General features: G+C 45.8%; 1 protein-coding gene across 1 annotated transcript in view; it reads left to right on the forward strand.

Annotated features, from left to right (window-relative positions):
• Positions 1-12,804, forward strand: part of EIF3B (eukaryotic translation initiation factor 3 subunit B) — a 404,806-nt gene that overhangs the window by 176,566 nt on the left and 215,436 nt on the right. Inside the window, exon 6 of the mRNA XM_078664978.1 lies at positions 10,231-10,388. Coding sequence (XP_078521104.1) covers positions 10,231-10,388 — 158 coding nt within the window. The remainder of the gene's footprint in view (positions 1-10,230; positions 10,389-12,804) is intronic.

Consider the following 12,804-nt stretch of genomic DNA (forward strand, 5'->3'; position numbering starts at 1 on the left):
AGAAGACGTGCGTTCTCTTGAACAAGCTGGGGTTGCACATCAACATGTCCAAGTCTGTTCCAACTCCGGTCCAGTGCATCCAGTACTTGGGAGCCTCCATCAATACGCTGTCGGCAAGCGTGTCTCCTTCGGAAGAGCGACGTTTATCACTCCTTCGGAAGGCTCAGGCTCTCCTGTCCTCTCCATCCACGACAGTGAGGACGGTGTCTTCTCTGCTGGGATCGATGGCTTCTTGCATCTTCCTGACGCCACATGCGCGGCTGCACATGAGACCGCTGCAGGAGTGCTTGGAAGATCAGTGGGACCAGAGGAGAGGATCTTGGGACGACAGGATACGACTGTCTCTACATGCTCTTCAGTCTCTGAAGTGGTGGTGTTCGGCGGAGAATTTCCTCAGAGGGGTTCCCTTCCACAAGGACATTCCCACACAGACGATCGTGACGGATGCTTCTCTCCTGGGATGGGGAGCGCACTCCGGAGACCTGCAGATTCAAGGGACGTGGTCCCCTTCGGAGTCCACGTACCACATCAATTTCCTGGAACTCAGGGCTGTTCACTTGGCGCTGAAGGCGTTTCAACCGTCCTTCCGGACCGACTCTCTGCTTGTGCAAACGGACAATACGACCACGATGTATTACCTCAACAAGCAGGGGGGCTCGAGATCGCGCACTCTGTCTCAGGAGGTGCAGGCGATCTGGCACTGGCTTCTGGCTCGAGGACTCTCGATAACGGCCACTCATCTGCCAGGTGTGCAGAATGTTCAGGCAGACGAGCTGAGCAGACTGATTCAGGAAAACCACGAATGGGTCATAAACGACGAAGTGCTAGGAGAAGTCTTCGCAAGGTGGGGAACTCCAGACGTAGATCTGTTCGCCACCGCCGAAAACAGCAAATGCCGAGACTTCGCCTCCAGGTACTACCAGCCAGGGACGCTGGGGAACGCGTTCTGGATCAACTGGTCGAACAGCTTTCTGTACGCTTTTCCACCCATTCCCCTGATTCCACCGGTTCTCATCAAGCTCTCCCAATCCAGGGCGAAGATGATTCTGATTGCCCCGGAATGGCGCAGACAGTGGTGGTTCACGGACCTGCTTCACCGGTCTCTCCTTCCTCACATGAAGCTGCCGTGCAGGCCGGACCTTCTCACGAAGTTCGGGGGGCGGATGGTGCACCCCAACCTCTCGTCTTTGAGTTTGGCGGCATGGCTCCTGAAATAGTGCAATATGGCCATTTGAATCTCCCAGAGGATTGTATGGACATACTGAAGGAGGCTAAGCGACCTTCCACTAGGACTTCTTATGCTTACAAGTGGAAGAGGTTTTGCATCTGGTGCAATTCTAAGAACTATGACCCTACGACATGCAAGGAAGAAGTCATCCTTCCATATCTGCTACATCTGGCGCAGTCTGGCCTTAATGTCCATTCCATTAAGGTTCATCTGGCTGCTTTGACTGCCTACAGGAAATGCCCTTCACAGACTTCCTTCTTCCAGATCCCTGTGATCAAAGATTTTCTGGAAGGCTTGAAGAAAGTGTTCCCTCCTGTCAGGCTTCCTTCGCCTTCATGGGACTTGAATGTGGTGCTGTCCAGGTTGATGAAGGAGCCTTTTGAACCTATTCATAAGGCTTCGTTGCAGCACCTGTCCTGGAAGGCGGCATTCCTCGTGGCCATTACATCGGCCCGCAGGGTGAGTGAAATTCAGGCGTTGTGTTGCCAAGAACCTTATACTGTGTTTCATGCTGCTAAGGTTGTTATGCGTACTCGCCCTAAGTTTCTTCCCAAGGTTGTTTCTGATTTTCATATCAATCAGACTATATCTTTACCTACGTTTTTTCAGAATCCTTCGTCTCCAGCGGAAAGGTCTTTGCATTCCCTGGATGTTAGGAGGGTGCTGAAATTTTATCTGGATAAAACCAGGGATATTCGTAGGTCAGACCAATTGTTCATCAATTATGGATCTGTCAGGACGGGTCTTGCGACCTCTAAGCAGTCTATCTCTCGGTGGATTGTGTCCTGCATACAGCTGTGTTACCAAAAAGCTAATAAGACCTTAGGAGGTAAGCCTGAGGCTGATTCCACCAGGGGCAAGGCTGCCACGACAGCATTGCTCCGTAATGTTCCGATTGCAGAAATCTGCAAGGCGGCCACTTGGAAGTCGGTTCATACCTTTGCTAAACATTACTGCCTGGACACTGATGCCAGGGCAGACGCTCAGGTTGGGCAGGCTTCGCTGCGAAATCTGTTCGCACAGTAGTGGCGTTAATTCTCTTTTCTCCACCGCCGCTTTGGTGTGGGGATGGGCTTGCCATTCTTTTCACTAGATTATGACTATACACAGAGATCCCCTACTACAGAAGGAGTAGTTTCTGTCCTGTAACTCCAGTTCTCCAGTATTTGGGGTGTCTTTCATAGATTCACATGCCTGAATCATTCCCCGTCGTCGGAGTAGGAGTCCCACGGTATATAAAAAAGCAGTAATAAGCCATTTGTACATAGCAAATAACAGTTACAATAAACCAGGAAGTGAAGTAGCCTCAGCTACCAATGAAAAAACTTCCACATTAGTGACCATCCAAGTCATTATGTTGGACCAAACTGCAGCCAATCAGGCCACAGCTCCCACCTAGGTATTCTCCCCAGAGACCCAGGCTGTCAGATTTTTTACCGCACGTCGTGTGATAGGGAGTCTCTCTGAGCTCTGCTCAGTTTTCTTCTACTACTTTGAAATTTTGAAAATTTTCTTCTTTCCAACATGTCCACATCTAAGTCCCTGTTCAGGGCTTGTGACTCTTGTGGCAAGGCAAGGCTCTTCAAGGAAGACCCTCATTCTCTCTGCATTTACTGCTTGTATCCAGACCATCAGGCTAAGGAATGCAAGATTTGTCGCACTTTTCCAACTAAAACCCTCAGGGACAGAGAGGGTCGCCTCCTACTATGGATACAACGGAATAAGGACAAGGACTTGCCACTCTCTGAGGTAGGAAGTTTGGCCTCTATGTCTTCTATGGGATCTAGGAAGAGAATAGCTGAGGGTACAGTTACTACCCCTAAGGCTAAGGTGGCGAAACAGGCCCAGCACGCTGCTGAGGAACCTTCCACTTCTAAAGTGAAGAAAGCCTGTCAAAAATCTGTCAAACAGCCTGTCATTAAAAAGACTGTGCCTTTATTGTCACCTCAGAGGCCTACAACCAAGGCAGCACCTTCTCTGCCGGTTTCCTGTCAGACTGCCACTACAGTGACTTCTACTGTGACCTACTCCTCACCAAAACCCTCTTTGGTGGTGTCCTCGGTGTCCTCACCTACTTATGTGCATGTTCAAGTTCGTCCCATCTCGTCGACGAAGAAAATTTCACCTACCGTCGACGAGCCTCCGTCGACAAAGCCCTCCTCAGCGTCGAAAAATCCCATCCCGTCGACGACGACACTACCGTCGACGAAGAAAGCCTTGCCGTCGACGGCTTCACCGTCGCCGAAGCACCCGTCGACGGACTCATCGTCGACGAGGAAGACTCCGTCGACGATCCAACCGTCGACGAAGAAGACACCGTCGACGGCCCCGTCGACGAAATCGTCGTCGACGACGGCCTCGTCGACGAAGAAGATAACGCCGTCGACGGCCCCGTCGACGGCCCCGTCGACGAAGAAAATTGTTCCGTCGACGACGAAAGTTGTTCCGTCGACGACGTCGTCGACATCGAAAAATGGATCGTCGACGAGACCTCTCCAGCCACAGTCGTCGACGACGGCGAGTTCGTCCCTTACAGCAAAGTCAATGCCACAGGACTTCTCGGTGGCCCAAGGGAATCCAATGACGCCAAAACTGTCAACTTGCACAGATCTTCAGGTATGGTCTGCAAAGAGCAGCACCATATCGTTGCCTTCTCCAGCCACCACTGCGGCGATTTTACAACGCCCATCACAGTCTGCATGTATGTCACCACTCACGATGCCAGACAGGCTTTTGGATTCCGATGAGGACTCTGGTGGAGACTTGTTTCCGGCGGCTACAAGTCCATCTGACCTGCTCATACACGTTAAGGAACAAGAGGAAGAGGAGCAGGTGACGCAACACACAGGGTTGGATCCTGCACCCCCGTCAGGGACACAAATGCCCATGGAATTATTTAGAAATTTGATGTCCATGTTGGATGATTATTATCAACGATTTCCGCCCTCGGAATCGGGCGAATCACACATCACTTCCCCCCCACCTACAGGTACTCCGCATTCAGTCCCTCCTAACAGGGAAGAATCGGTACATGCCCCATCCATGCCGGTACCATCTACTCAACCGGTGGACGACAACTCTGAAGAGGAGGCTCATGAAGAAGGAGAATTGGATGACTCTGATTCGTCGGAGTATGAAGATTATCAGGCTGACTCCCCTGCTCCAGATGAACAGCCGAAGGCTGAATCACCACCGGTGGATATTGCAAATTTCCATAGAATTATGGATAACGCTACCAAACGATTTCTCAGGATGATTGTTTCCTGTATGATTTCAAGAATCTCTCCCAAAGACAGAGCTGGTCGATACCGATCATAGAGTTTATTTGGAAAGAAGGTCTGAAGATCATGGCCACTCCAAACTCTTTACCTCCAGTTTTGCCACGAGTGGATAAAAAATACAGAGTGCCTGCTTCTTCACCGGCTTGCCTGATTGGACAGGCCAAGACAGACTCAGTCATTGCACAAGCAGCTCAAAAAAGGGCGAAAAACCCATCATCTCAAATCTCCACGCCTACAGATAGAGACGGAAGACGACTCGATACCATTGGCAAAAAAGTCTCCACAATTGCAGCAACCACAGTCAGGGTTGCTAATTCTATGGCGATTCTTGGCCGATACGATAGGCAAATGTGGTCTGACATTTCGCCTTATATTAAGAAATTGCCTGAACCGGACCGGTCTGAGGCGATCAAAATTCTACAAGAAGGGGAGTGTGCGTCGTCAGAGATCATTGACGCCGCAGTGGATGTAGCAGCTACAGGCTTCAGACAATTGGCAGGAGCCGCAGTCCTTCGGAGAGAGGGATGGTTGAAATCTACATCTTTTAGACATGAAGTACAGTCCAAGGTCTTAAATATGCCTTATGATGGCGAGTTCCTATTCGGCTCGCACGTGGATGAAGCTTTGCAGGCCATCAAAAAGGATACTGAAACTGCACGATCTTTGGGCACTCTGCAGTTTCGTAAATCTTCCTTTCGTGGCGCAAGAGGAAGGGGAAATTTCTCCAATAGGGGAGGATATTACCAACAGCGTAACTACACCACTTCTCAAAACACACAGAGGTACCAGCCATACAAGCAACAGCCTTATGGCCAAAGACGTAACTCTTACACACAGCCCCGAGGAAAACCAACATATCGTGGAAGAGATAACACCAACAAGAAGTGAAGTTCACTTCCTGCCGCCAAAGTGTCCCCGCCAAAAACAAATTGGAGGAAGAATATCCCAACATTACTCAAAATGGTCCAAGATTACTACAGACAAATGGGTGCTGGATGTGGTATCCAAGGGACACATTTTAGAATTTGTAAAAACCCCTCCAAATTCTCCTCCAAAAGGGCCGCCCCCAGCACATCTCAAGGAACTCTTCATCCAAATCAATTCCATGATTCGAAAAGGGGCAATCGAGAGAGTACCTCGACACCAGAGAGGGACAGGTTTCTACTCTCGTTTTTTCTTGATACGCAAAAAATCAGGGGAATGGCGCCCAATCCTCGATTTGCGTGCCCTGAACAAATTCATCAAAAAATTAACGTTCAGAATGTTAACACTCCAGGAGATCCTACAGTTTTTGGCAGAAGGGGACCACTTGGCAACACTCGACCTTCAGGATGCCTACTTCCACGTCCCTATCTTCCCCAGACACAGGAAGTTCCTAAGGTTCAGAGTGGCTGGCAGGGATTTCCAATTCAAGGTGCTTCCCTTTGGGCTACGTTCAGCCCCGAGAGTATTCACGAAAATGCTAGCACCCGTAGCGGCGCACCTACGATTGCAGGGAATTCAAATATACCCTTATCTGGACGATTGCCTTATCAAGGCCAATTCCTACGCCACAGCAAACGACCATGTCCAAAAATGCCTTTGCCTCTTTCAAAGCCTGGGGTTTTCAGTGAACTTCGAGAAGTCAGATCTAATTCCATCTCAAAGAAAGTCCTTCTTAGGAGCAACACTGGATTCCAAGCTCGCCCAGGTCTTCATTTCAAACGAAAGGCAGCAAAAGATCAGGACGATGGCAACCACACTCCTCAGAAAAGAGTACGTTTCTGTCCGGAGATTCAAATCTTTCCTAGGGATGATCTCTTCGTGCATCCCTCTCACTCCAAACTGTCGTCTGAGGATGAGACCATTACAAGAGGAACTCAGTCACCAATGGGTGCAGGTATCGGGGTCCTTCGAGGATCTCATTACACTGACGCCTCGAATGAAGGACACAATCCTGTGGTGGAGTCAGGCACGCAACCTACAAATCGGCTGTGCCTTCCTCGCAGAGGTCCCAAGATTCATCTTGACCACGGATGCCTCCCTAGAAGGTTGGGGCGCTCACCTTCAAGGGATGACGATCAGCGGCAAATGGGACGCTCAACAGAAGAAATGGCACATCAATCTGCTGGAGTTACGAGCCATTTTCCTCGCCCTAAAATCCTTTCTGGCAATCCTACAAGGCTCCACAGTGTTGATTCGAACAGACAACACAACGAGCATGCATTACCTGAACAAGCAGGGGGGCACAAGATCAGCCCGGTTGTCTCAACAGGCTCAAGAGATCTGGACTTGGGCTCTGGATCACGACATCAACTTGTCAGCGGTGCATGTTCCGGGAGTAGCCAATGTATTGGCAGATTCGCTGAGCAGATCCAAGAACAGCACTCACGAATGGGAACTGCATCAGCCGGCGCTGGATCGGATCTTCCAGAGATGGGGTCTCCCCGATCTGGACCTGTTTGCAACTTCTCAGAACAAGAAATGTACTCACTTTGTGAGCTGGATTCCCCACAGGGACTCTTGCGGGGACGCTCTCTCACTCAATTGGGAACGGATCTTTGCCTACGCCTTCCCGCCAATTCCACTCATACCCAAAGTCATCAAGAAAATGAGAAAGCAACCGTGTCGAATTATCCTGATTGCTCCACGGTGGCCACGACAATATTGGTTCACGCAGCTTCTCCTTCTATCAGAATGCGAGCCAATCCAACTGCCCAGAATTCCACACCTTCTAACAATCCAAGAAGGCAAGGTGTTTCATCCAGACCCTCAATCTCTGAAATTATCGGCTTGGCTCCTCAACACCACGAGTTTGCGCACTTGAACATTCCACAAGACTGTCAGGAAGTCCTGGCCAATGCTAGGGCGCCTTCCACAAACAAAACTTACAAACTAAAGTGGAAACGTTTCTGTGTTTGGTGCCAAACTATGAATTTGCATCCAATGACTGCGAAGCCAGAAGCGATATTACCCTTCTTTTTGCAGCTCGCTAAATCAGGTTTGGCGCACTCAACACTTACAGTGTTCTTGGCCGCCATATCACGATACCGTCAGGACGGTAAGACTTCTCTATACTCCTCAAGGATAATACAACAATTCTTTAAAGGCTTATTTCGTATGTTTCCACCTGTACGCCGGCCACCTCCATCTTGGCATTTAAATATAGTCCTAGCACAGCTTCTTCGCCATCCCTTTGAACCTATTCATAAGGTCGATCTCAAGTTCATCACTTGGAAGGTTGCATTGCTGCTGGCACTAACATCAGCCAGACGAGTGAGTGACATGCAAGCATTCACCATTAAGCCACCATTCTTGCAATTCACACCTGACTCTGTGATACTACGCACCAACCCGAAGTACATGCCCAAAGTACCATCGGATTTTCATCTCAATGAGCCTGTGATACTTAAGACATTTTTTCCCAATCCGCAGTCACCAGCTGAGCGGACTTTACACACATTAGACATTAAGAGATGCCTTAAATTTTATCTTTCAAGAACAGCTGCCATCAGGAAGACGGATCAGCTATTTGTGGCATATGGCAGACCAAGACAAGGGTGTGCTGTTTCAAAACAGACTATCGCCAGGTGGGTCTCATCCACGATAGGGTTATGCCATCAACAAGCAGGTAAACCCTTACAGACCTTACCTAGAGCCCATTCTACAAGAGCAGTCTCCTCTTCAACTGCGTTATTTGCTGGTGTGCCTCTCCCGCATATTTGCAGAGCAGCAACATGGTCCAGCAGGCACACATTCACGAGGCATTACTGTCTGGATTCTTCAAGCGACACCGATGCCTCGGTGGGGAGAGCAGTCCTGCGAAATCTATTTCAGTAAGGTGAGCCTCTGGTGTTCTCTCCCACCTCCTTTCCACTCTTTACGCTTTCTTATGATGTTGCATTGCTTTCTGTTTATGCATGATAACTATGTTTTGGCGTATAAGAGCGAGATATTGTATTACTGCTAACTACTCGGATTCAGGCATGTGAATCTATGAAAGACACCCCAAATACTGGAGAAGAACAATAGTTACTTACCTGTAATCTGTGGTTCTCCAGTATTGGTGTCTTTCATAGATTCACATGCACCCACCCACCTCCCCTCAGAGTCTCACCCAGACTGTTATGATATAGCTGTATATACTCTGGTACACTCCAGTGCTACAAAAATCTGACAGCCTGGGTCTCTGGGGAGAATACCTAGGTGGGAGCTGTGGCCTGATTGGCTGCAGTTTGGTCCAACATAATGACTTGGATGGTCACTAATGTGGAAGTTTTTTCATTGGTAGCTGAGGCTACTTCACTTCCTGGTTTATTGTAACTGTTATTTGCTATGTACAAATGGCTTATTACTGCTTTTTTATATACCGTGGGACTCCTACTCCGACGACGGGGAATGATTCAGGCATGTGAATCTATGAAAGACACCAATACTGGAGAACCACAGATTACAGGTAAGTAACTATTGTTCTTCTGTAGTAGGGGTATCTCTGTTATAGTCATAAGCGCCCTCCCTCCTCCCCGGTGGAGAGAGACATATTCCTTTAATGGAATGCTACAGGTCTGGCGTGTTACGCCTTCAAAAAGAACTGAAACTAAGTTGGACCTGCTATGCATTCTGGGATACTGGGAGAAGGTTCTGGAAGATTCTCTTAAAGGCACAGTATCCTGTTTTGAGCCACATAATGGCAGCCTATGGGGCTTGTCTGGCCAGGTTCTTCTCTCTATCATTCCTGAGGGATTTTGCTGGTGAAGCAAGGGAAATCTGTACAGGCTTTTGCTGTTTTGTGGATTTTATGGTGGAATTTCTAGTTGAAGTACTGGACAGTGTAGCCTTTTTAGGCTGCATTATCTGTCTTTAAATTCTCTTAAGTGTCTATACATTTCTGCATTTTTTGACACTGTAAGAGATTATTTTTGATTGCTCCGGGGTCCACGCACATGGGCGGGACTATTCACTAGATTATGACTATAACATAGATACCCCTACTACAGAACTGGAGTTACAGGACAGAAACTACTCCTTCTACAGATTTGAACTTTGTAACAAGGAACACAGATCGATCAATATAGATGTAACACTGTGACTGTGTGTTCTTTTGCCTTTGTTTTATTGCAAAATTCAATAAATAAAACATTTTTTTTAAAGTAGTATCCGTCTTAAAAACAAGTTTCACACCTTTGGGCACACTCCTGGTGGATACTCAAACCGTTGACGACTCTTTGCCTTTCTACCTCCCTCTTCTGTAGACAAATTGTCTTTCATGTACTTTTTTTCTCAGTTTTGTGGTTTGGAATTTTTTATAGCACATTTGCTAGCTTATGCTGAAATGATGTATATTCTGGAACATTCCGGGATATTCTATATTAATGACTTCAGTGACAAAACCAACAGTGCAGAACTAGAATTACCAATAAATAACAGTTCCTTATTTTATTGCAAGCTTTGCCGAATAACTAATTGACAGCCTTTTGAGCCCTTTTTGGATTGTTTTATTATGTCGGTATCCGTCAAAAATGTCAACTTGATTCCCCCCTCCCCAATTTGCTTTGTAACATTCCACTCATGCGTGATGTGTATTTCTCGGCTACCAAAATTATTAATATGTATTAATTCCATAATCATTCCTATTTAAAAGGTTAGTACAACAAAAGTGCTTAAGTGGGTTAGGTGGCTGCCTGGCAACCATCGGAAAAAAACCCTGTTTCCTTTCTAACTCTTGATTTGATTTTCATGCAGCGGTGGACAGAGACTTATGTGCGATGGTCCCCAAGAGGAACTTACCTATCCACTTTCCATCAGAGGGGCATTGCTTTGTGGGGTGGAGAGAAATTTAAACAAATTCAAAGGTTCAGTCATCAAGGAGTGCAGCTCATAGACTTCTCGCCCTGTGAAAGGTATAGTATATGAGAAGCTTCAGAATACCTGTGTGAGTGGCTTGGCCTCATGCTTTGTACAGTTGCATTGCAGTAATTGGATAATGGTGTTTTCTGCTTTCTTGAACAAATTAATAAAGCATATAAGAGAGAGACGCATGCTTCTCAACAACGGATAGAATCTTATATGTTTAGCCTTCACTACTGTAACTTATTTTGTTTTACTGCCAATTGCTCTTCTTTCTGCCCACTGCTAGTGGACAGTGCATTTGTGGTATTCATTGCCAGTGTTTATTTGGGTATGAGATGTTTTTATTAATTGTTGAAACTACCTGATGTAAAAAATAAACTAGCTCCAATAAGTGCATTAGGTGTGCTTTTGTTTTCTAGCGAAACTTTATTTTGTTTGCACAAGAGTATAGTTGTGTCTGGTAGTCCTTTACAAAAGACAACGTGTGTAATGTTGAGTAAATTGGGGCATTTTGGTTAATTGTTATCCCTGAGGATTTCATATTTTTAGCTCTTTGATTGCAATGATTTATAAATGCTACAAATGTCTTTAAGAGCAGAGACTTTACAAGAGACAACGTTTGCGCGGTTGTAGAGAGTATGCAAAATAGCAGGTGTCGTATGACCTTGTGGTCCTATTATCTGCCATGTGTTTGTTCATGTATGTTTCACTGCTTCTTTTCTGTAATCTTTTCAGAAGAGATGAATACATATAAAGGATGTGGCTTCAAGACAAATACTAACCCAACTCACAAATAAAGTAGACAATGGGACAGGTGTTGCCCTTTAGCTAACAAAACACCTATCCAAGGATGAACGCATATGCTTCATGACCACTTGTCACGAGGGAAGTCATTTTCATAGAATATTGGGGAAACATTGGCATATGTTAAACAACAATCCATTTCTGTTGGAAGGCATCGCAAATTTGCTAAGATTCATATTTAGCAAATTCACAGATCTCTGAGACCTCCTCTGTTCTTCCGTAATTAACTACAGAGCAAAGCTCTAGTAAATCCCTTTTTCTGCTGCAACAATATTTCTATTTGCAAGTTCGGAAAAGATTTAAAAACAAATTGTTCTTCAAGGACCCCATATACAAGTGTCTAACTTTCCCTAGTACATACATGATCTACAAGATTATATGTCCATGCAAAATTTGCATACATTAAAAGTACCATCCATTAAAAATCCTCTTACAAAAACACTACAGAAACTTCTACAAATTAGATTTCAAATTCACTCTGACAGAGCATTTAGTGCGCACACGTGAAATTTGTACCCTTTGCTCAATAGGACAAATTGAAAAGAGATCATGATGGGTCTTGATAAAATGAGAACGTAAATAGATTATCTGTTTGAATACAGAAAAATCAGGACACTGTAAAAATGTGGAGATGCATTATTATTGGTTACAAAGATGTTGCTACATTTCATGCTTATTTGAAACAGTCTCTCCTTTCCTATCCTTAAGCTTATCCATCAGGCACAGCGCTTGATGTACTTAACACAAGTGGATATTTTTTCATGTAATGTATTTTGGTTCTAAATTAACCTGGTGGCTGTAAAACAACGTGGTCTTGTTTCTGCACTAACAGCTACCTGAATTCAGTTAAACCGCAATGATCCTAGAAATTTTACCGGAATAGTTCAGTATGCACAGGAAACTATCCAACAGCTGTTAGTCTACCAAAGGCATAACTCGATAAATGCTAGTGTGCACATATATTATCTGTTGCTAGACCTGAAGTTATTTCTATGACTGGTTCATAAAAATACATATAAATTTAACAACCATTATGATGCAAACTTAATATTTATTCATGGCTTTATAGCTGCAGAATTTGGAATTTAACCAAAATAGGATCTTTGCAACCTCCTTAAACTACAAGTCCTGTTTCAAAAAGGCGAAACCAATTAGTTTTTGGGAAATAATTAAAAAACTATTTTATATATATATATGCCCCTTCAGTTAAGAACGCACTCGGACACGTTCTAACAGGAAAACCTTTATTGGCAAACTTGTATCCCTTGTGTAGACATCTTGCAGCTTTCCATCGATTCCGCCTGACGCGTTTCAAAGCCTGTCGCTCCTTTCTCAAAGGCTCGATGTTCTGTGTGCAGAAAGGGACACACTTTAAATCACTTCATACCACGTCCCTGATATGCAAGAAGTTCTGGTTCGTGTAGTGTGTCCCAACAATACTGCCCTGGATGGGTGCACTTGTTTCTGCTGCTGACTATATTTTAAGCTCACAGATGAGCTTCCGTACACGAGTTCAAGATAAATCCAAAGTTTTGCAGCGTGAATCTTTCTGGATTCACTATGCTGTGCATTATTCCGCGGTCTTGTGGTTGGGTCCGGATTCGTAGTCTTTTCTTTGTTTTTTTTTTTTTTTTTCTCTTTGCCCAGGTGGGCGTCGGCGTC

The sequence above is a fragment of the Lissotriton helveticus genome, chromosome 10 (assembly GCF_964261635.1).
Source record: "Lissotriton helveticus chromosome 10, aLisHel1.1, whole genome shotgun sequence".
In the NCBI taxonomy this organism is placed as follows: domain Eukaryota; kingdom Metazoa; phylum Chordata; class Amphibia; order Caudata; family Salamandridae; genus Lissotriton; species Lissotriton helveticus.